Here is a 21954-nt window from a genome sequence, read left to right on the forward strand (position 1 = left end):
CCGTGTTTCCCAGTGCTGAGGAAGAGCAACATCAAGCCGAAGAGGCAATGGCACCTATTAAAAGCCCAAACAAGCTGGAATATAGTGGGTGAGACAGTCTAAAGACTGGTAGCACCTGAGAAAGGGACCACTTTCCTTGAACACAGATGCCTTAACATCTAATTATTTTCCTATGACAGTTTCTATATTCTTTATGAATTTCAACAGTCTCATTGGCAATTACTAATATATATAATATATATTAGTATATCAGAGGCTTGGAGAAGATTATAATGCCTTTTTACACAGTAGATAAGTGAAGAGAAGCCTTATAACGTGGACAAATTTTTGACTCACAAGTGTAGCCATCTAACTAAATAAGTTTAAATGACAGCCTTAAATCACAGTGAAGATGTTTTCCTATGTTGTAATTAGATGAGAAACTTCCTTATAGACTTAGAAAATCCTAAGACAATTGAATTAAAGATTATTTTATACCATATAGATTCACAAAACAATTTAATATAATTTCTAGAGGTTTTTGTGGCATGTCTTGATTAATAATAAGATTCTCTTCACACTTGTCTGGGAACATGGATATGAGTTGCCAAACAAATCTCAATTTCGTGTTGAAGTGCTGGGCTTTGGAGCACAGCCATAGGCTCACTATGTGACATATATGTATTTTAATGTGAATATTTTATATTAATATTGTGCTCTATTTGTTCTGTTACAGATTACGTCTTCTGTTTGTCATGGCTATATGAGCCAGTAAGTCCTACAACAGAGTTTGGGGTCAGTTAAAGCTGCTGCCTTAACATACACACTGCTTTAACAGACCCCAAACTCTATCGTAGGTGTGCAGAATCGCCTCTGTTCAGCCTTCATTTTTCTCCTTTCTGATGTTGCTTCACCACTCTAGAACCTTTCAATGTGTTGTGCAAAACTGCAAGCATGACAGTTCAGCTTTGTAAGATCTTTTTAACAAGAAAAAACCCCAAAAGATCTCTCTAAAATCTCTGGTTTAGATTTCATTTTATTTGTCATCTTTTATGAACAAATTACGAAATATACTTCATTCACAAACTGGAAATATTTACAATTTTTTTACAACAAGGCATTGTTGAGGTTTTGATTTATGGCATTCTTAGAGCATTCTGTCTTTCAAAACAAAGACATTGGTGTTGTTTTCAGCACACTGTTCATTTACGCTCTGAATGTGAAATGAAAGCCTTTTGGAGAATAATTTGCGCTCTTTTTTTGATACGATCTACTGGGAAAACTGAGGTTGGATGCATTCGCATTGTGAGGAGCAGGACTGTGCAGATGCGTTGCTGGTACCATGCCATATGATCTGAAGCCATCATACTACACCAGATGTTACTAAGTGGGGAGGAGAAAAAGGTTCCCCGAGCCACCTTTCCTGCGCCCTCTTCTCTTTAGGAATCCTGTGACCAGGCTAGATGTGGTCCAGTTTAATTATTTTTTTCTTGGTTTTGAGTCTTCATGAGAAGAAGAGTCTTGAGAAGACTGTTCCAAATACTATCACAATTCTGAAAAGCTATTCAGACAAAAAATCCAAAAGAGAGTAGCCAGGACATGAATAGATATTGTATATCTGCAAAATGTTTAGGAGACAAATTTTGAACATGTCTCTAAAAGGGAAATGCAACTGTGCTGTTCTGCAGTTGTGATCTTTGAGCCATAAAAGCTTAGATAGTTCAATTTTCTCAGTTTCTTGGAGTCTATTTTTTCCTGAAGAAAATTCTATAACTGCTTCTTTCCATGGAACTTTTAAAAATCTCTTAATATACACTTCCATTATAAATCAGATGTGGGCCACCATTGCTTAGGTTGTCTGTAATTTCCTAGGACAAGAATAGAAAAAAACTGATTAAAATTACAATTATTTTATGATGTTTGGAATTCAGTTAGCTGAGGTTGTAATACAAAAATAACAAACTCTGAATTTCGAACAGTCAGAAAAACTATACATTTTTTATTTGGCATGATAAATCTCACTGTAAAAAAAAAAAAAAATCACATTTCTTCCTACATGAATTAAGTACATTTGAAAGCTGATAAACTCATTGATACTGATTGAGTTGGATACTACTCTCAGACTGCATATACAGCACTGATGGCATCCATCCAAATTTTGTGACACTGTCCTTTGAAAGTGCATCAACTCAAGCTTGTGTGGTAATCTACAAAGGAACAAGATGGTAATCAAGTCTTTGTTTCTATTCAGACCTTTTTCTATGGTGACATGCTACAAACAGATGCCATTCGATGCTAGTTGGGATAGACATTTGGGAAATAGGTCTAGATCCAAACAGCACCTAAGACTACTTGCCTTGGTATGGGACTGATTTTGGTTTTCCCTTAATAAGCCAGACTACAGTTTTTAGCAGTTCAGCAATTGCTACCCAAGTGGCAGATGAGTCATCCTGGAGTAAGCTGACCTGATCATGAGTCAGAATCTTAAAGCACCTAAATTAAGATTTGTTTCGAGTTAGATTTTCCAATTCTCAAATTGCAATCCAAACAATACCTATTTAGCAGCTAAGTGTGGAGATGGCTACGTTAATTAAACAGTTCTCTGACCTTCAAGGCTTCAAAGCCACATAGAATTTATGTTCAGAACTGCCTTATTCTGAAAAGTCCTAGGCCTATTTCATACTAAATTGAATCCAGATGCAGAAATTAAGTGATCTGATACTTATGTCCAATGACAGATTCTAGACAACACCCAGCTATGGGTATACATAAAAATGCAGTTTGGGCTATTATTATTAAATTCAGGCAGATGAGGTAGAGGTGCCACTGTTGGGCTAGTTCTGAAATATTTGCATGAGAACCAGAAGCCCTTCTCTGCATAGAAAGATTAAATTAACCTCTTCTACCTCTTAGGTGCATTTGGAAAAAATGTGGTAGAAAAGGGGTTTGTTTGTCCCCCTTCTTGTGGAAGTTTCTATGAAGGAAGTAAAGCAAGAGTCATTGGGCTAAGCAGAGAGAGAGGGAGACAGAAAGAAATAGTCTGACTCTGTAGCGTGGTAGCTGAGACTGTTGGTAAAGAGAAGAAATTTCTGGGACCTCGTCTTTATTCCTAGTCTGACTCTTTCTTCTTTTAATCCACAGTATTTGATTTACAAACAGTTAGGGAGGGAGACACTAGAATCGTAGTCTGACATTAAGTGGAAGCACTGGTGCCTCCTCTCAGATGTTACCAGCTACTTCTTAAAATAGATCACAAGACTTAATTATTCCCTGCACACTTTTTTTTTCCAAGAAAGAGTGCCCTATTCCTCTATACAAAGTAAATCTATACTCCTGAATCAAGCATAAGCTTCAGAGAAAATAAAGTGTGTAAACTTACTGAATTTTGAGCATTTTCTACCACCCAGCTCTCTGTTTTGCAGGTGATGGTGTTGGATGTTTTTGTATGGTGCGTATTCTCCTCATATACTGAAGAGGAACATGTGAGCCTGCAGTGTCACTATCTGGATCCCAGTTTGGGGGATCCCAGTTTGGGGGCTGCCTGCTCTGAAACAAGGCACTACGCTTTGCCTAGTTTTAGGTACCTAAACCCTTTGTTGGATCTATGCTGAAGGCATCAGTTAGCTGGGAAAGGGACCAAGAATCCCGAAGCCATTTAATATTAACTATCAGTTGGCCACATGTTGATAGCAATGACCTGTCAGAAGGCTGCTCATGACGTGTAAATTTCCCTTTGTCAGCTTTGTCACTTGAATCCTCTGCAGACCTCAGCTATTAGAATATCATCATAATTTCAGAAAATATTGAAAACCATTTTTTCCCCCGATATTTCCATGTTCAAAAATAGAAGTATTAATAAATTAAAAAATATTGCTGAATTCAAGAAATGAAAGAGCACACAGATTAGAAGCAGAGTGAGTCAATCGTGGCAACATCCAAATAGGAGTATTCGGATGTCTATAACTAGGGTGAATAGTTTAAATACTCGACTTACTTCCATATTGCAGCATTCACCACATAGAATTATGTCACTACCTGGAAGCACCATTCCCAACTCAGAGTGACACCACAGCATCAGCCAACTTTGATTAGCTGAAACTATGACTTCCTCTTAGAGGCGGCCCTTCCTGAAGTGACATAACAACATGGTAGCTCCCTAGTGTTCAGCGTACCTTGGAGGTAACTCTGGTGTCGGGGGAACCACCGGGCAGCTGGGCAGGTCGGTTATTTCAATACCCCTCAATCTCTAATATAAATATAACAATTATACAATAAATATAGCACAAACAAATGCGCATGCAGTACATGTCTATATTACTGTATATCAGTATAAATATACAAGATAGTCTTATATATCAAACACTTCAAAGCTATTTTCTAAATCGGGCCTAATTTAAGGTAAGTTTTTAAGTAGCCTTCATTATTTTTTAGGGGCATGCCTTGAGCTAATGTACTTAAACCTGCCAGCAGCAGGCAGTCCACAGGCTATCGGTCTAAGAAGTTCCAGATCAGACCATCTACGCATGCATACTTGATTCTAGAACACACATGCAGGGAATCCCCCATCGGTGGGGTGCATCCCACATTCACTGAGCATGTGCAAGAGGGTTGCTGTGCACATGCATCATGGCCCTTCACCCGAGATAAGAGGGCACCTGGCAGTCCCCACTGCTAAGTGTCTAAAAGCTCAGTAGTTCAACAGGCCAGGAAAGGAGGGAGTGAACTACTGCTATATGTGGTCATCTTCAGCCCAAATTGATAGGGCTGGCAGGTGTTTGTATTTTGAAAGGTATTTCTTCCCAGGACATTTATTTTTTTTCTTTCCCTCTCTTTTTCTCTCAACTGGGCTTCATCTTTGTCCTTGTTGAGGCAACAGCCTTTTTGAAAGGCAAGATCTACCCTACCATCTGCAAGACGATGGTCGCATTTGCCTACATGACTCATCAGAATTCTACTTCATTTTAAAATGAGAGGGAGAAATGTATCTCTTCTTTTGATTTTATCACCTTGCTTTCCTGCTCCTATTATAACCTGTAATTTTTAACTTTAAAACGTGTTTCAAACATCTTCTAAGGTGAATTCATTCTATATTTCTACTTGGAGTCTCCTTTCATTTATGAAACCAAAGAATAGCGACAAGTAATTTTTACTTAATGGACAATTAACTGCTGTATAATGTTTTGTCAGGGAATCTGAAAATATTCTACAGTCTGAGTGAATTAATCCTCGGTCTGCTGTTCAGAGGTCTCAGTAGATACGATACAGACTGTTGAACTAACTGTAACTCAAACTTGCACATGGAGGTTTAGATGGGCAGTCCACTTGGCCTTTGTTCCCTTCTCTACCCATTTGTCAAATGAAAGGATTTGGATACAAAGTCCAAATGTAAAGCACAGCATGTTAGTGAATATTTTGCTCCTCAAATGTTAATCAGATCTGTAAATCCAAGGAGCTGATTTCAAAATTCTTTTCAATTAATTCTTTTGATCCTCTGTGCTCAACTTTGGGAGCTTAAATTTAAAAGCACCTAAACATAGACCTAGACACTTTGGTAAGCTTCCTTTTCACACAGAAAGGCAGTAAATGTTCAGTGCTGCAAATCTGACCAGTTTCATTTAGGTATCTAAATATACCCTTCGGTACTTAGTCATCTAGGTTTGTGAACTGTGGCTTTTGTGTTCAAATAACCTACTTTATAAGCTGAGTACTTGGAAGAGGAAGAAATTGATTAAATCCTGGAAACATGCAATGATGTGGTTACAGAAAGCATTCTGTGCTTTTTCACAGTACAATACATGATAATCCATATTAATAAGGCTTCCAGTTATTTATGAAGTGCTATCTTTAGCAGCTAAGCCCTTGAATAGCTATACAATGGAATTATGTTGAAAATGGATGTACTTTATTGAAATGGATGTACTGCAAATATACAGGACCTAAAAATAGCTCCATATAATGCAACATAATAAAGCTTACACAGAATGACAGCATTTCATTTCCCAGAAGCTGTTTCTCATATAAAACTAAAAACTGGATACATCTTTTGCCAATTGTAAACATTAACACATACAGTAGCATTTTAGGAGAAGCAGAACAAATAAGGGAGGACACACAACTCACTTTTTCTGCCATTTCATGGGAGTGATGCAATGAATGTTCTCTTTCTGAGAACATTCGCCTTTGTTCATAGCTGGCTAGCCGACAAGTGAGCCATGAAGAAAGGGTGCAACCACCAATTCCAATGCATGCAAGAGACATGGAGGCAAGATGCAAAGAATAGAGAGCAGTCGACTTCTTTGTCAGAGCACGAAGAAATTGAAAATTTAAGATTCCTCCGATGAGTCCACAGATGCAACAGGCAGAAAAAAGTATCATCTGTCAGGAAAGACAAGAGAGGTTATGTCACAGTAAACATTTTTCGGAGACAGATTCATTCATATACAAAACAAATGCTTTGATAGCATCATGGACTGCAAAACACTGCACAGACGCTCATTTTTGGCTCCCTCAGCTCCCACAGAGCTCCAAGGGAATACTATACCTTCCGGTGTACATGAGTTAAGATTAATGTTGCATGTAAAATAAAGTTGCATAGAATGACTTGGCCAGGTTGAAAGTTAGTTAATGGAAGGTGTCTTAGGACACAAATCTTCTGATTTCCAGCATTTCATTCAAAATAGTAACATGACAGAATGTGTCATAATTTTCTATTGCACAGTTTCTCGCCTCTCCTCAGGAGTGAACACCTCAGATATTCGTTCTTGCTTTGTGTGCCCTCTGACTCTGCCTCTGGTTCAATTCTAATTTGTTCAGTCAGACAGCAGTTTGGAGGCTTTCTACAACTTTTGTGGGGACTTCAAAAGTGTTCGAGGTGAACGTGCCGGACAAAGAAGGAAGACAAGCGACAAAGAAATTTGTGATGCCGCTCTACAGGTCAGTGTGGTGATTAGGTGTTTGTTTTTAGCTTGGTTAAAATGTTTCTGGGAACTTCAGAAGATGTGAAACAGGCTGCAAATAATGATACGTGTTTAAAGACCTCCTATCACTTTAGACACAAAGGTACCAGCCTGATTCAGGATGTCCTTGAGCCACAAATGACTCTAGGGCAAAAGACCTTATTATGAGGACACTGCTAAATTATTGTCTTATTCACTTCCCTTGGTACTGCTGGCCTGTCGGATGTTGATCTAGGTGGCCTTTTATGTTATTCAATATGGCTTTGTATATTTACTTATCTTCTCTGGTAGGAACAATTTGTGGAGCCTTACAGACCACAAAACTGGGATGAGAATTTCATCAGGAATGTCACATTCAGGCTGTATGCTGCACTACGCTGGGAAGTGACTATTCCATGAGACCACCAGAACAGACAGCTTTTAGAAACTGGTTATGGTCCACATGCTTTAAGAAATGAGACTGTCATTGAAACAAGGTTTAGGATAAATCATTGATATTCAAAAATACTCTGAGAGAGATCTTCCCTTCACACTTGCGCTGGTTTTACATGACTTCCATCTGTATATGGCAGAATAATCAAGCTGACAGAAAATGAAGCCAGACATTGACACCTACAATAAGATCACGTCTTTAACATTAAGTTTTGCTGCGACTTGTGTAGTAATAACACCATTTTGCTGCAGTCAGAAAAATTACTATATTTCTGATTCTTAGATGAGAAAATATCCACCATCACTTTAAGACTGGCTCATTCATGATTCTGATTGGAAAAATAACTTATTAAAACAGTGAACAGCTATGAAATCTAGAACCAAACTTGGTCTGCAGCCTCATTGAGTGGTAGCGCAATCATGCCACACTTCACAGAAAATGGGTTTTTGAAGGAGAGAGGTACAATCCAGTGAAGTTACTAGGGAACTTTTTATTGACTTGGCATACATTCGTGTCAACAGGTTTTCCATCCATGTTTATCCAGACAGGGGTAAATGGGATTCTGTGGCTTAAATAGGCATAATGCAAATAGGTGAATTCAAACCTGCCTTGTTTTGCTTGATTAACCCAGAGTTCTGATTGTTTTTTCAGACTGCTGACTTACAATTTTTACTGACTTTTATCAGAAACACTTGGACACAGAAAGCCCCTAGTAAGGAGTTCAGGTTAGATAAGTATGCCTTTCAAATGTGTTATATATGCAGTGGAAAAACTTACAACAAGTCCAGATTTTTTTTTGGCGCACAATATTCCACATATGCCACAAAGCAGGAACTGGAAAGAAAAAAAAATACCAATTATTTCAGCATTTAAGATCTTAAGTTTAAATTCTGCTGTGTTGCTGTAGTGGTTACCACAACAGTAGGTTAGGCAATGGTTACAATTGTCAACATTTTTATCACAAACCTTATGTTTCAGGAAGTTATAACTCAACCATAAATACACTTATCTGAGAAGAAGAAACTAGAATGAGAAGTCAGACTGAGGGTGATTACTCATTAAAAAAATAGATCCTACTTTAAAGTGTCTTGGGTAAAAACAGAACAAAACACAACAACAACAACAAAACCCAAACAAAACAAAACAGAACAAAACAAAGCAAAACAAAACCACAAAAAAAAAACCAAAACCAAACCAAACAAACAAATGAAAAAAAAATGTTGCATGCAAAAGATGCCTTTTTACTCTTTTTTTCTCAGAAAAATTTAGCAAGGTAGTAGACAGTGATCCAAATCCTCTACTTCGAAGCACAGCTGAGGTACTTAATGCCTTGATTCTACAGTGTGAACCACTGAGGGATCACACATGGATTGTCCTCAGGCCAGTGGAACTCTGGGCAAGAATTCAATTCAGTCATTCCTGTGGGTGCAGGTGTAAATGCGAGTACATTCTGTTAGTGTGGCTGCACTGAACATGCAGGGAAATCTGCTTCAGATTCTAGATAGCCCACTTTGCAAGAGATAGCATGAAGGAATCTGTATTTTTTTCATGTAGTTCTCTCTCACAAACTGGTCTGCTAATTGTCACATCAAGCATTAGGCAAAAACTAATTAACAAAAACTGAAACACCCCCTACCAGCTGATACGAATAGATGTTAGTGATTTTTAGTGACCTGTGTCAAAGACCGATGACATTCTCTGATATCTTTTTCCTCCTCCAAAAAGGTTTAACAAGAGGAACAGCAAACAGCCTCTGAGGGAGCAATCATAGTAGGAACTACAGGAGTTGTATGAAAGCAATAAGGTGTTTGTAATATTGTCAAAAGATTTCTTTGATACCTCGTAAACTCCTTTATTAAGAAATCTATGCTATTTATTTTCAGTAAAGCTAACCCTACACCCCTATTGGGAAGTAATTTGATAGTTTAAAAACTGGATTTTTCCACATCCTTTTTGCACTGAAATGGTATTTCTATCAAAGGCTCTGCTTGACCTTGATTTAGGATTAAGTCACAGAGCTGACCTGACTGTTACATAGAAGTGAAAAAAATTAAGCGGTTTCTGTATAGCATTCAGGGTCCATGTAATATGGACATTTACCCTTCAAATGGAGATTTACCCTCCAAAATTCTGGAACTTCAGTATTTCAGTTGAGGAAGTATTTTATCTCCCTCCAACTAAAGCAGTTCATACATATAGCTAATAATAAGCCTTGAGATGTATTTTTACTCTGAGTTAGGCCTATTGAATCAGATCCCCACATTTAATAAGGTTAATTTTTTTGCTATATAATTTACCTCTATACTGAGCTTGGGATGTGGACTTTATACAATCTGATTGCTGAATGGCTCAGGATGTACCATACAACTGGTAGTTGCTACTAGAGCTCACCAATTGGAGTAACAATCAAAAAAACCAATGAGTAGGGCTCCCTCTGATCCTTTATCTCAGGCAGAGGACATTTCAGCTCAGAACTATTACACCTGCCTTGTGAGTTTTCACTCCACCTCTCCATGATGTTTTGGAGTTGCACTCTCAATCCTATCATTGCAGATTGCCTTCAGCTGAAGGTATGCTTTAGATTTTCACATGTAGTGTTTTGTATTTCTCAACATCAATGCAGAAATTTCGAAAAATATTTTTATTCAAGACATCACTGTAATTAACTTCTGTTCAGTCAGACTTGATAAAGCAGATTAATAATATCATTTCTCTCTGTAGTCATTGAATAGAATTAAAAGGAAAATTTTGTGTAAGGAAACATTTATGAGTTCCGGAAAGCTTACAGAAACAATCTGGAAGATATCATCAAAGTTAGTTTCAACTTGTAATAAGTATATGTTAACTAGTTTAAAAAGCATGGGTTTTGGTAATTTACTTTCAAAGATGAAAGAATAGGTCACCCATCTTTTCAAGAATGCTCTAATTCTGCTTCTGTTAGAGTCAATTTATTTTTTACCATTGATTTCAATTGGAGAATACTTTCTGTTTCCATTGTACAGTCTTTGCTAGCCAGAAAGGAATGTAATGGACATTGCATATGGCCAAAGGAGCAACAAGCAAATTACAGATTCACTCAGCATTAGAACCCACCAGTTGCAGCGGTTCTGCTATTTTTCACTGTTTTTGAAGGATAGGATGCACACCTTCCAAACCACTTTTATGTAGTACCATATACATAAATGTTACCTAAGGTATTTCCCTGTTGAAATCCAAAGAATAGTGAATGAGCTAATCTGCAAGCCCTAAGATACTGATTATTCTCAAAACCAAGATGTGACTACTGTATTCCATAACTTTTAAATTATCTGAAGGACTACCTGAACTAATGATTTGGATGCAGGAGTTGAATGTACATTAAGTAAATTTGCTGATGATCCTAAATTAAAAGGAGCTGTGGACTCCCTTGATGGTAGAGAGGCCTTACAAAGAGATCTGGATAGACTAGAGAGCTGAGAAAACAACAACCTTATGAAATTAAACAAGAGCAAGTGCTGGATTCTGCACCTGGGACAGGGTAATTCTGGTTATACATGCAAACTGGATGACAAGAGGCTGGGAGCAGCCCTGTGGAAAGAGATATGAGGGTCTGGGTTGATGGCAAGTTGAATAGAAGTCAGCAGTGTGCCGTGGCAGCCAAAAGAGTCAACTGTGTCCTGGGTGCATCAAGCACAGCACAGCCGGTCAAGAGAGGTGATTGTCCTGCTCTACACTGCACTGGTGTGTCCTGACCTCGAGTACTCTGTGCAGTTTTGGGCGTCTCAGTATAAGAAGGATATCAAACTATTAGGATGTGTCTGTAGAAGGGTAACCAAGGTGGTGAAAGACTTACGAGGAGTGGCTGAGGTCACTTGGTTTGTTCAGCCTGGAGAGGGCTGAGGGATGACCTCATCACAGTCTACAACTTCCTCAAGGGGACAGCAGAGAGGGAGCTGCTGACCTCCTCTCTGGTAAACAGTTATAGGACACAAGGAAATTGAATGAAGCTGTATCAGGGGAGGTTCAGACTGGACATTAGGAACAGATTCCCCAGGGAAGTGGTCATGGCATCAAGCCTGTCAGAGTTCAAGGAACATCTGGACAATGGTCTTAGTCATATGGTTTAGTTTCAGGTAGTCTTGCAAAGAGCAGGGAGTTTGACTCAATGATCCTTATGAGTCTCCTCCAACTTGAGGTATTTTATGATTCTATGATACTACTGTATTGTCTCAGGGTCTGTATGTATGGTCTGTATGTATTTTCTCTCTCTGTGCATCTACAATGTTTATACATATACACAAGGAATCATGTGTTCCATAGCTAAAGAACTCAAGAGACAACAAACTGAAAAATTCTGTTATTATTCTATTCTATTCTATTCTATTCTATTCTATTCTATTCTATTCTATTCTATTCTATTCTATTCTATTCTATTCCATTGCATTCCATTGCATTCCATTGCATTCCATTGCATTCCATGCAGTTGCGTATTCCTGGTTCTTCCACTTTCTTCTGTGTGACCTTGAGAAGGTCATGCCAAAGTTTTATGATCCATATGACTATGAGACAGGCAAGCTGTGAAACTGAATGCACTATTGTGCCTGAACATGTTAAAAAACTTGGAAGAAAATCACTTGGGCAGTAGCAAAGGCTAATACTATTTGGGTTTTTTTTAGATGACAGAGTGTTACATTCACAGAGAAAAGGCTTGCCGAAAAAGCAGTATGGTTATTTATTTATGACAGCAGGTATTTTGCTATTAAAACCAATGGATAAATTTGAGCCACAGTGTCAGACAATTAAACCTCATGCAAAGCTTTGAAAATGATGAGCCAAGTTTACTGCTTTCTTAGGCTGCAGAGGATTCTGATTCACTGGAAACAGTGAAATCCTGCTTTACAAAGAGAATATTAGCAACATCCTAGGCTCAGGAACACTACTCATGCAGAGTTGCCTTAGCCAGGCAATGTGGAGACCTCTAGAAAGGTTAGGAGATCAGTGGGACATTATGGGGCTGACTCTGATAATTGCTTTTTGATAGAATAGCTAGGGACTTGGGATTTTTTTTGTTGATTCTATAGTAATTCCCTGTAAAATATTTGGTGTCTCAGTGTTGTGATCAGCAATAGTGACAAGGAGATGGGAGAAACTACACTAGCTCTTTGTACCAAGAAGAATGTGAGTACAAATCAGACTCAAAAGGAATTTCTTATGTTTGTTCCTGTTCATCATTTAATTTTGAACTCTTCTATTTTGTAATACTGCCAACTGGAATACAGCCACCATAGGCTCTGCTGTCTTGCCACTCTCTCTCTGTTCTTGGCTATCCTGAAGGACTTAATCTTTATGCCAATGTCATACCATTTAACCTTGACTTGTAACTATTGAGCTACTCTGGACTACAGTTTACCCATGCCTAACTAATACTGTCATGGTGAGGACTTGCTCCTTTCTACATGATAATTGATTATCTTCGGTCAATTTTTACTAACTTCTTAGACACTTGAAATGTAGTTACATTTTCTAACCGTGTCAAACCTGAAGTAAGTTAAGGCAAACAACTTACACTGAAAATAAGTAAATCAGGAATGGAAAAGAAATATAACACTGAAGATAAGCTCCTTATAAAGAATGATCTATTGTTGAAGTGTTCACAACTCATGCCAAGAATGAAGTTATAACATTTCATGAAGGATAAGCTAAATTTATAATTCGCCATCCAAAATGCCCTGAGAGCCAGAGAGGGACCTTCAGCTGGGACTGGAAGCAGATGTTTCACTGCTGGACTTTAATTTTAATTACTTTTCATCAGAAAAGTCAAAATCTCACTTAAAAACCTACATAGACCACTATTTGCAACCAGTTCACATTATTTCTGGAGTTACATTTGGTTGCAGACATATTCATACCTCTTATGATACATGATATTTTGTATCAAGATTAGCAGAGGAGGCAGGGTTATACAATAATAGATACGGGCAGAACAACCCTTGAGTGATGGGTAAAAAATCCAAAGACACTGCAAAGCTCTAAACATACTTAAAGGCTCAGTGGGCTCTGGGTAGCTCAGTTTCCCTTTCAGTGGAGATTTCTTGGGGACCCAGCAGAGTCAGAGTCCCTCTAATAGCACTAATGTGATTGCAAGGTGATGTGGGAGTGTCTAATTGTCTGTTGAGTTTTTGCCATTAACACTGCAGATGTGGCTGTTTATATTCAGTATGCATATTTGAAAATCATGGAATCATAGAATTGTTTAGGTTAGAAAGGACCTTTAAGATCATTGAGTCCAACTGTTAACCCAGCACTGCCAAGTCCACCACTAAACCATGTCCCTAAGCATCACATCTACATGTCTTTTAAACACTTCCAGTGTAGTGACTCACCACTTCCCTGGACAGCCTGTTCCAATGCTTGCCAGCATTTTTGGTGAAGAAATTTTTCCTAATATCCAATCTAAACTTCCCCTTATGCAACTTGAGGTCATTTTCTCTTGTTCTGTTGCTTATTACCTACACTCACCTTGCTACAGCCTCCTTTCAGGTAGTTGTAGAGAGCAATAAGGTCTCCCCTCAGCCTCCTTTTCTGGAGGCTAAACAAACCCCAGCTCTCTGAGCTGCTCCTCATAAGACTTGTGCTCCAGACCCTTCACCAGCTTTGCTGCTCTTCTTTGAACTCACTTCAGCACTTCAATGTCTTTCTTGTAGTGAGGGGCCCAAAACTGAACACAGTATTTGAGGTGTGGCCTCAGCAGGGCCAAGTACAGGGGAATGATCACTTCCTTAGTCCTGCTGGCCACACTACAGGGTATTTCAAAAGACGGATCCAATTTCAAAGATATAGTGATTTCAAATTAGGTCCACCTTTTTGAAACACCCTGTTTCTGATACATGCCAGGATGCTGTTGGTCTTCTTGGCCACCTGGGCACACTGTTGGCTCATATTCTGTTGCCTGTTGACCAATACCCTCAGGTCCTTCTCCACCCAGCAGCTTTCCAGCCACTCTTCCCCAAGCCTGTAGCACTGCATGGGTTTGTTGTGACCCAAGTGCAGGACCCGGCACTTGGTCTTGCTGAATCTTGGCCCACCAATCTAGCCTATCCATATCCATCTGTAGGGCCTTCCTACCCTCAAGGAGATCAACACTCCCACTCAACATGGTATCATCTGCAAACTTACTGAGAGTGCACCCAATCCCCTCATCCATTGATAAAGATATTAAATGGAACTGGCCCCAGTGCCAAGCCCTGGGAAACACCACTTGTGACCAGCCACCAACTGGATTTAACTCCATTCTCCACAACCCTTTGGGCCTGGCCAACCAGCCAGATTTTGGCCAGTGAAGTGTAGAACCATCTAAGCCATGAGCAGCCAGTTTCTCCAGGAAAATGCTGTGGGAAACGGTGTCAAAGGCTTTACTAAAGTCTAGGTAGACAACATCTACAGCCTTTCCCTCATCCACTAAGTGGGTCACATTGTCATAGAAGGAGATCAGGTTGGTCAAGCAGGACCTGCCTTTCAAAAACCCATGCTGACTGGGCCTGATCAGCTGGTTGTCCTGTACATGCCGTGTGATGGCACTCAAGATGATCTGCTCGATAACCTTCCCTGGCACTGAGGTCAAACGGACAGGCCTGTAGTTCCTGGGATCCTCCTTCTGGCCCTTCTTGTAGATAGGCATCACATTTGCTAACCTCCAGCCAACTGGGATCTCTGCTATTAGCCAGGACTGCTGAGAATTGGTAGAAATCATCTCTTTTGGTCAGTTGGTCAGTTGAACTTTGGAATAAAGAACCAAAGACCTCCCAGAAAAGAACCATCAATGTTTATTTTGAGCCTGCTTTAATTTACTTTATATTAAATGTGGGCTTGAAACAAAACCTCAGATCTAAACACTCAGAGATTTCAGTAAGGACGCAGAAATCTCAAATTAGATTCAAGTTCTGTGGTTTGGATCCATCCCTAGTTCATATTTTCTGGAACAAAAGACCTGGGCTTTTTCACTTTTTCCTGAAAAAAGGGGCCTTTCTTACTGTTAGTGTGAAAAAAAAGATTCAGTTTTAGTTACCTCTGCATAGAGTCAAAGATTTGTTGTTTTCCATCATGCAGAAATAAAGGAATTATTTTTATTTTATACATTGAAGCTAAGAAACCTTTCTTTCAAGGAGGCAGAAGTGATGGTGACTGTAATTCCCATGAGGAAATGCAAACTGTCTAAGGAAAATCTTCTGGAGAGAGGCTGAAGAAAATAGAGGAGAAAACCTGTTGAATATGAGCACTGCTTCATCCCTACTTCTTGTTCATGACAAAGAAGCGGCCCAAAGTACATAGACTTTGTGGAAAGCCCTCCAGCATTCTGGGTCATCTGTATGTATCTGATGAAATAGAGAAAGGAATATTCGAATATAACACAGTGAAAATGTAAGCATATCATACCTATTCAAATAATCCCCCACTTAGAAGGATAAACTATCAAGACAGAATCATCAGCTTCGCTTCTATCTACTCTTGTCAGGCGGAAAACCAGAAAATCTCCGTTTTACTCTAACACTGTATAAACATGTGACTGCCATGAGAAGACCCAGGAATTCGAAATGAGTAATGTATAGAAAGGACCATTCTATTTAATGATCTTATTGCTTTGACTCCATCCAAATGAGAAAAAGCTGAAATCCTTAATGGATGAACTAGGCAGAGTATGTACCTCTTCAAAGCAGTATTTCAGAACAAGGATTCAGTTTTCTTAGTGCAGGCATAAAGAGCACAGAATCCACTCATGAAAACAAAGGCATCAAACTAGAGAAAAATGACAACAGGCAAAAAGAGCAAGCTTAGATAGTTGGTTTCCCTGTTACCTCCATAGAGAAACACAATAATCTTTGCAAAAGGGGGATGGAAATTTCTAATGTCCCATGCAGGGGGTTGTGGGGACAGGAATGTCCAGCTGGCTACAGGTCATCCAGACCCAGCACCAGAAGCAACAGCATTGCCACAACCCAGCCCCATGTCCCACAAAATCCATCATGCTGAGAGGGGACTCTGCTATTAATATTTGGAGTGAGATAGTGTTAAAACACATCTAATCTGAGCTAATAGGTTGACCTGGTAGTGTGCTGTTTGGTCATATCAACTCAGGTGGTGCTACAATTCCCACTGTTACAAGCCATATTAAAACAGTTTAAATTCTATCCCAGTCACTGTGATTAGTGTTTCCATTCATCTGGTTCTAAGCCTGCAGAGATGCTTTAAAAATTGAAAATGGTTTTTAGAAACTCTCAACGAAATTTAAAAGTGGGTCTCTGAACTTGAAAGTCTACCCGCCATCAGTCATTCTAAAAACCTCTGGTCACCTGGAAAAATACTCAAATTCTCAGCACAAAATAATAATGTTTATTTAGTTGTTTAGGGCCTATCAAATAGTAAATAATGCTTTTGTTGTTTTGTATCAAATATTTAGTTTAGAGTACGACTACTTTCATCTCAGAAAGTAATAAAGATCATTCCCTGCAGTTGAGCTGAAGTCTTATCTCGGCAAAACATCTAAGCATATGCTTAACTTAGTTTATATTAAAGACATCTTCTTAAATGCAACCCAGGAACTACAAGTCTCCTTGGACAGACAGTCTTCCAGATTGGTTTATGCTTCTGGAGTGTCTGAATGATAAAGAAAACCTACTGAAAAACTTCTCAGCTGGAGTGAATTGTCCTGGTTCCAGGCAAGGCAAGAAGCTTGGTACATCTTCCCTCATCTACAGGTACAGAACTCTCTCCAGCTTCCACTGAGCTCACTGACAGTGCTATGATTTATTTCATCAGGAGTAGGAGCCAGGAAGAAATATGATCAGTTTGATGAAAATGCAATGCACATGTTAAAACAAAGTCAGATCACATCTGCATTTTGTCTGCATGCTAAACAATAATGCAAATTTTTAGTGTTCTTTTGAAAAAAAAAAAGAAAAAAGTTTGCCTTTTTTTCCAAATGAAATTTGGCAGCAGTAAGAACTAGATGCAAAATGTAATGTTTTAAAATTTTAGGCCACCAACATTGATTTAACAGTCTAAAATGATGTTCTTGCTCTGGGAGAGCTTCAAACTGACTGGATCCTTTTCTTTTCCTCCAAATCTTGAATAAAACAAAGTCATTGAAATAAAATATTTCAGTTGCCAACTTGGAGCAACTTACTATAGCAAAACTATAAATGCAGATTTTTAATGGGCAGGCAGACTTTCACTGTGCTAAAATCACAAATCATGGAAACAATAACTCTGCCCCTACAGACAGACAGACCGACCAACATCCAGAGAATGCATCTCTCTCAAATACATTTAGATATTTGTCTTTATAAGGGAAGACACTACTACTCTTGAGGGGCATAGCCATAAGTGGATCATCAGGTATTTTTCTTGCATATGAAGATAGATGGCATATTTGACTAAAGATGTGGCTTTTGTCTCTCATTCTCTCTCTCTCTGTGAGACAATCTCATTTATAGCAGGAATTTATTCACCACTGCAGGATAAATGAGAATTAGAGCCATATACATATGCGTGTGTGTATAGTCACTACTCGTAGTGGTAGTGATGAGTGATGCAACCATTATGTTCTAAATCTATATCTGTGAATACCTTTTGAATTATTATCTTTGATTTTGTTTGTTTGTGCAAAAGCCTTTGCTCTGGATGCTGACATTCCTGCTATGTTAGTGTTAGTGGTTCAGCATGCTTATCAGTCGTATCATTTCTACAGTACGTAGTATAACTGAATTGGAATGGTGGATTTCAGAAATATGCATTTCCATGCATTTTTTTAATGTAGACATTGTCTAGGCTTTCCATTTCTTCATTCTTGTCTACTCCACTTTCCCTGGCTTGCTTATACTTAATGCAAGATATGCAATGATCAGAGCACTTCAGCCCATGCTTAACTTCACTTGTTTCTCTAATCTTATGGGTGGGATTCACATTCTTAAAGTTAGTTACGTTAGTAAATTATCCACTGAATGGAGACAGTGAACAATGAGAACAACTCTTATAAGAAGAAAGATAATATGTGTTGAATGCAAAAATACGTAATAGGGAGGCAAGTATAGGAGTTAGAATGTGCATGATTTTAAGATGCCCAAATTTTAGGAATTCAGGTTAAGGTTTCCATGGTGATGCTATCATCATCTACTTCCTTATGAACCTCGGCCTCTGCTGAATTCCACCCACATAAAAGGATAGAACAGGGTCAAAAGTTTTCAGTATATTTCCAGGTAATTTACAACAGGACATGACACTGTTCAACTTAACTCCAGTGTTTTGCATCCTAACATGTCAAAGTATTCCTTTTCCCTTTAATGTCCCTTTCTTTTCCTTAATGTTCATTTCTCAAAGGAAAACCTTTACTGAAGAGTGTGAATTGGAAAAAAAGTAACATAGTTTGTGCAAGACGTATTCTTTAATACAGGCAACATGATCTCCAGTGAGCTTAAAGGTGGTTTATGCCATTTCTGCAGCAGGACAATTCTGAGGATTGTGCAAACAAACCTTTCTCCAGTTTTTCTAATTTGGACCTAGATACCCGTGGCCCTAAGCATACCTGGAGAATAGCAGATCTCTGGCTCCTTTCTTGTTCTGTCTCTCCTTCTAGTCCTCTAGTCAGAAGAACATAACCTAACAGACAATTTGAACTGCTGGAGTGGTACAAAGAGGGTGTCATAATGGTGACAATTCAGACCAAAGATCTTTAGTTCAAAGCAAAGTACGTAAGCCTTTATAACCATGTAATGCCACTCTGCATATGGCTGTGATTTCTCTTTACCACAAGAAGCATAAGGTGCTTGCTTCCAGGTCACAGTTTCTTTGTGGCCTCTCTGCCTACTCACCCTGCAGTTGTTTGCTCAGTTCCCAGCAGCTGATCTCTGCCTCTGCTAGCTTTCATTGTGGTCATCCTTCATCCACTTGTTACATTTTCAAACAAGTCTCTTTGGGTTCCTTTCCATGCCTCTGCACTCACATATGTGGAGAATTTCCTATAAACATCTGCAAAATCACTTCATTGTCTTCTGTCTTATTCCTCTCTAAAACTCTGCCTAAAAGCAGCTTGAAATCAGCCAGACTGCTGGTGTGTTAAAGCAACCACCTGTTATATAAATCAATTTTGGTTTGTTGTTTCTTTATACTCTGTTACATCCTTTCATCCTACATCTGTCTCTTGCTTTGATTATAAGGTCCTTGGAGCCAACATCTATTGTAACAGGATCTTAATCTATGGCTAGTACAAACTCTGGGGTAACAGTAACCATAAAAATGAATGAGGCAGTTGAGCAGAAAATGTGCATTGTCATGAAATGGTATCAACTGTGATAGCATTGTCATGAAATAAAAGCACTGCATAAAATACTGATCTCACTGACTGGTCAAAACTCTTTGACTTCAGTTAAACCCAGGGTATTGCCCTCTGTCATTAAATCTTCAGAAAGACACATATTTTTGAGTAATCTTTTTTCTTCATCAGCAATGACCAAAAAACTCCCTCTTTGAAGTGATTTTGATAATATCATTGCCTGTTGGCCACTGTCTTATCGGGTCTTCAATCTCATTTCTCACCTACCTGTTCTGCAGTGCAGAATTATGTGTGTGTTTATATACTGCCAAAAATACTTATGACTGTTGTCAATAATTAATGATTACCAACAGTAAGAATATCACATGAAGCACTTTATCAGAATGAATCTATAAATTACAAGAGATTACACTGATGAATAACCAAGAGTGTTTTGTATTTATCATCCTATCTCATGCAAAGCAAACAATCATTTTAGAAATACTGCTGTACAATCCAAGCTGGCCAAAACCAGCTTTGGAGTTAAAAAATGCCCATTCATGTTTAGGCTCAATATTCAATATTTCCTACTCTTTGTTTTATAAATATAAATAAACATTTTGATGTGAATTCTTCCTAGAAACAAGTACATCTCAAACTGAAAAAAATAATAAACGTTTTTAGGAAGTGAGAAATGCTCTGTGACATGAGCATGCTGCTTCTATTAACCCATTATTGGAGTTTGATTTTTCTGTTCATTTTACAAGAAGCTCGGGATGCCCAGATCATGAGAACATATCTTTCCTTTTCCATCCCATTTCCTCTTTCTCCTTCTCCTCCAAAAGCTCAGAACTCAGCTGACATACCCTTGACATGATTTTAAAACACCTTTTGACAGTCTCGCCATAAAGGACAGGGTTATTATTTTTTTAAAAGTAGAAGTCACAGTCAATTTAAAGATTGTAAGCTATGGCCCATGCTCCACTCAAGGCATTGGGCTTTCCCAGATGTGAGAATGGGTTCACAGAAAGTTCAGTTGTTCACAGCAAAATTTAAAAAAATGAAAAAGACCGAGAAAGAAGGGGTCTCCTCCCACCCAACACACACATACATCTCTCCCCCCACCCCGTGTCTCCCCCCCTCTCCCCACAAGTATGCAGACTGTACCCCATGCACATCGGAAATGGACCCGGCGAGGCTCTCGGCGCAGCATGCACACGCGGAAGGGTAGAGAAGGGAGGGAAGGGGGATGCCTTCGCACGGTCTGATCATCACCATAAAGAGTTAAAGAGAGAGTGAAATGGCTAACGTACACACACCCCGCTCCATACCGGAGAAGAGTCTCCCAGCTGAGGTTTATGCTCTGTGAGGACCAGGCTGAAACTGACCGCCCCCACGGCCACGCTGGACACCCCTAACCCTATCTCCAGCACGGAGAGCACCAGGAGGCTCCCGATGATCTGGCTGCTGGTGCACATCCTCCCTCGGTCATCCTTCCTTCCCGATCAGCCGGGGAAACCGCGCATCCTCCTTCTCCTGCGGCGCTCCCGCCTCCTTAAGTCGACCCCAAACTTTTCTTCCTTCGCCGGCAGCCGGGGCGGAGCGGTGCATCCGTGGCCGGCGGGAGCTGCCGAGGGGCGGCGGGGCGGCCCCGGCTCCGGCTCCGGCTCCGCCGGGCCCCGCGCAGCGCCGCGCAGCGCCGCGCCGGCAGCGAGCGCAGCCCCGCCGCCGCGGAGCTCTCCAAGGTGCCGGGCCGGCGGCGAGGACGGGGCGCCGGGGCCGGCCGGCTGGGCAGCACGGCGGTCCGTATGCAGCACCACGCTCCTCAGGGGCTGCGCCTCCTCCGGAAAAGTCGACCTTGTCTGATCGCCTCCTGCGCTCTCATTGAAATGACCTCACTGGGATTTTTTTTTTTTTCCTTATTTCTCTCTCCCCCTTCTGTCTCTTCCTGGGTTGGAGGTGGGGGCGAGAAGAGTGTGGCGAGCCCACCCCGGCTATATTTATGTATGAATCTAGACCCAATGCACAAGCGAGGCGCTACGGCAGCCCCGCCCCAGGGCCACAAAGCACGGCACCTTCCTGCGGTCCTCCCCTAGGCACCCCTGCTCGCACACCTCCTCCGTCCCGCGCCTCATCGGGCTGGCAGCAGGACGCAGAGAGCCGGGGCAAATGCCAGCTGCAGGCTGGTGCCGCGCAACGCTTGCGTAAAAGTTGAGCCCCCTTGACGGGGTGTGTACAGGCTTCCCTCCTACCAGGTGCTGCTGTCAAAATTCAGGAGGAAGTCCGTCTTCCTCTTGTATTAG

General features: G+C 40.0%; 1 protein-coding gene across 1 annotated transcript; it reads right to left on the reverse strand.

The window, feature by feature from the left end:
- Positions 1-1828: 1828 nt before the first annotated feature.
- Positions 1829-21129, reverse strand: TMEM196 (transmembrane protein 196). Its single transcript, XM_065629820.1, has 5 exons — positions 20965-21129; positions 8146-8202; positions 6100-6354; positions 4152-4225; positions 1829-1847 (listed from the first exon to the last, which is right to left on the reverse strand). The coding sequence occupies exons 1-5, from the start codon at positions 21127-21129 to the stop codon at positions 1829-1831; spliced, it is 570 nt and encodes a 189-aa protein (XP_065485892.1).
- Between the last annotated feature and the right edge of the window lie 825 nt (positions 21130-21954).

This window comes from Caloenas nicobarica, chromosome 2 (genome assembly GCF_036013445.1).
Source record: "Caloenas nicobarica isolate bCalNic1 chromosome 2, bCalNic1.hap1, whole genome shotgun sequence".
Lineage (NCBI taxonomy): Eukaryota > Metazoa > Chordata > Aves > Columbiformes > Columbidae > Caloenas > Caloenas nicobarica.

Bases quoted from the DNA above. Each gene is read 5' to 3' on its own strand.
- TMEM196 (XM_065629820.1), bottom strand. From the start codon at position 21,129: ATGTGCACCAGCAGCCAGATCATCGGGAGCCTCCTGGTGCTCTCCGTG. The intron at 6,355-8,145 runs GTAAGTTTTTCC...CTTTCCTGACAG, and splicing joins AAAAAAAATCTGGACTTGTT to ATGATACTTTTTTCTGCCTG. The intron at 4,226-6,099 runs GTGAGTTGTGTG...TATTTATATTAG, and splicing joins CCCATGAAATGGCAGAAAAA to AGATTGAGGGGTATTGAAAT.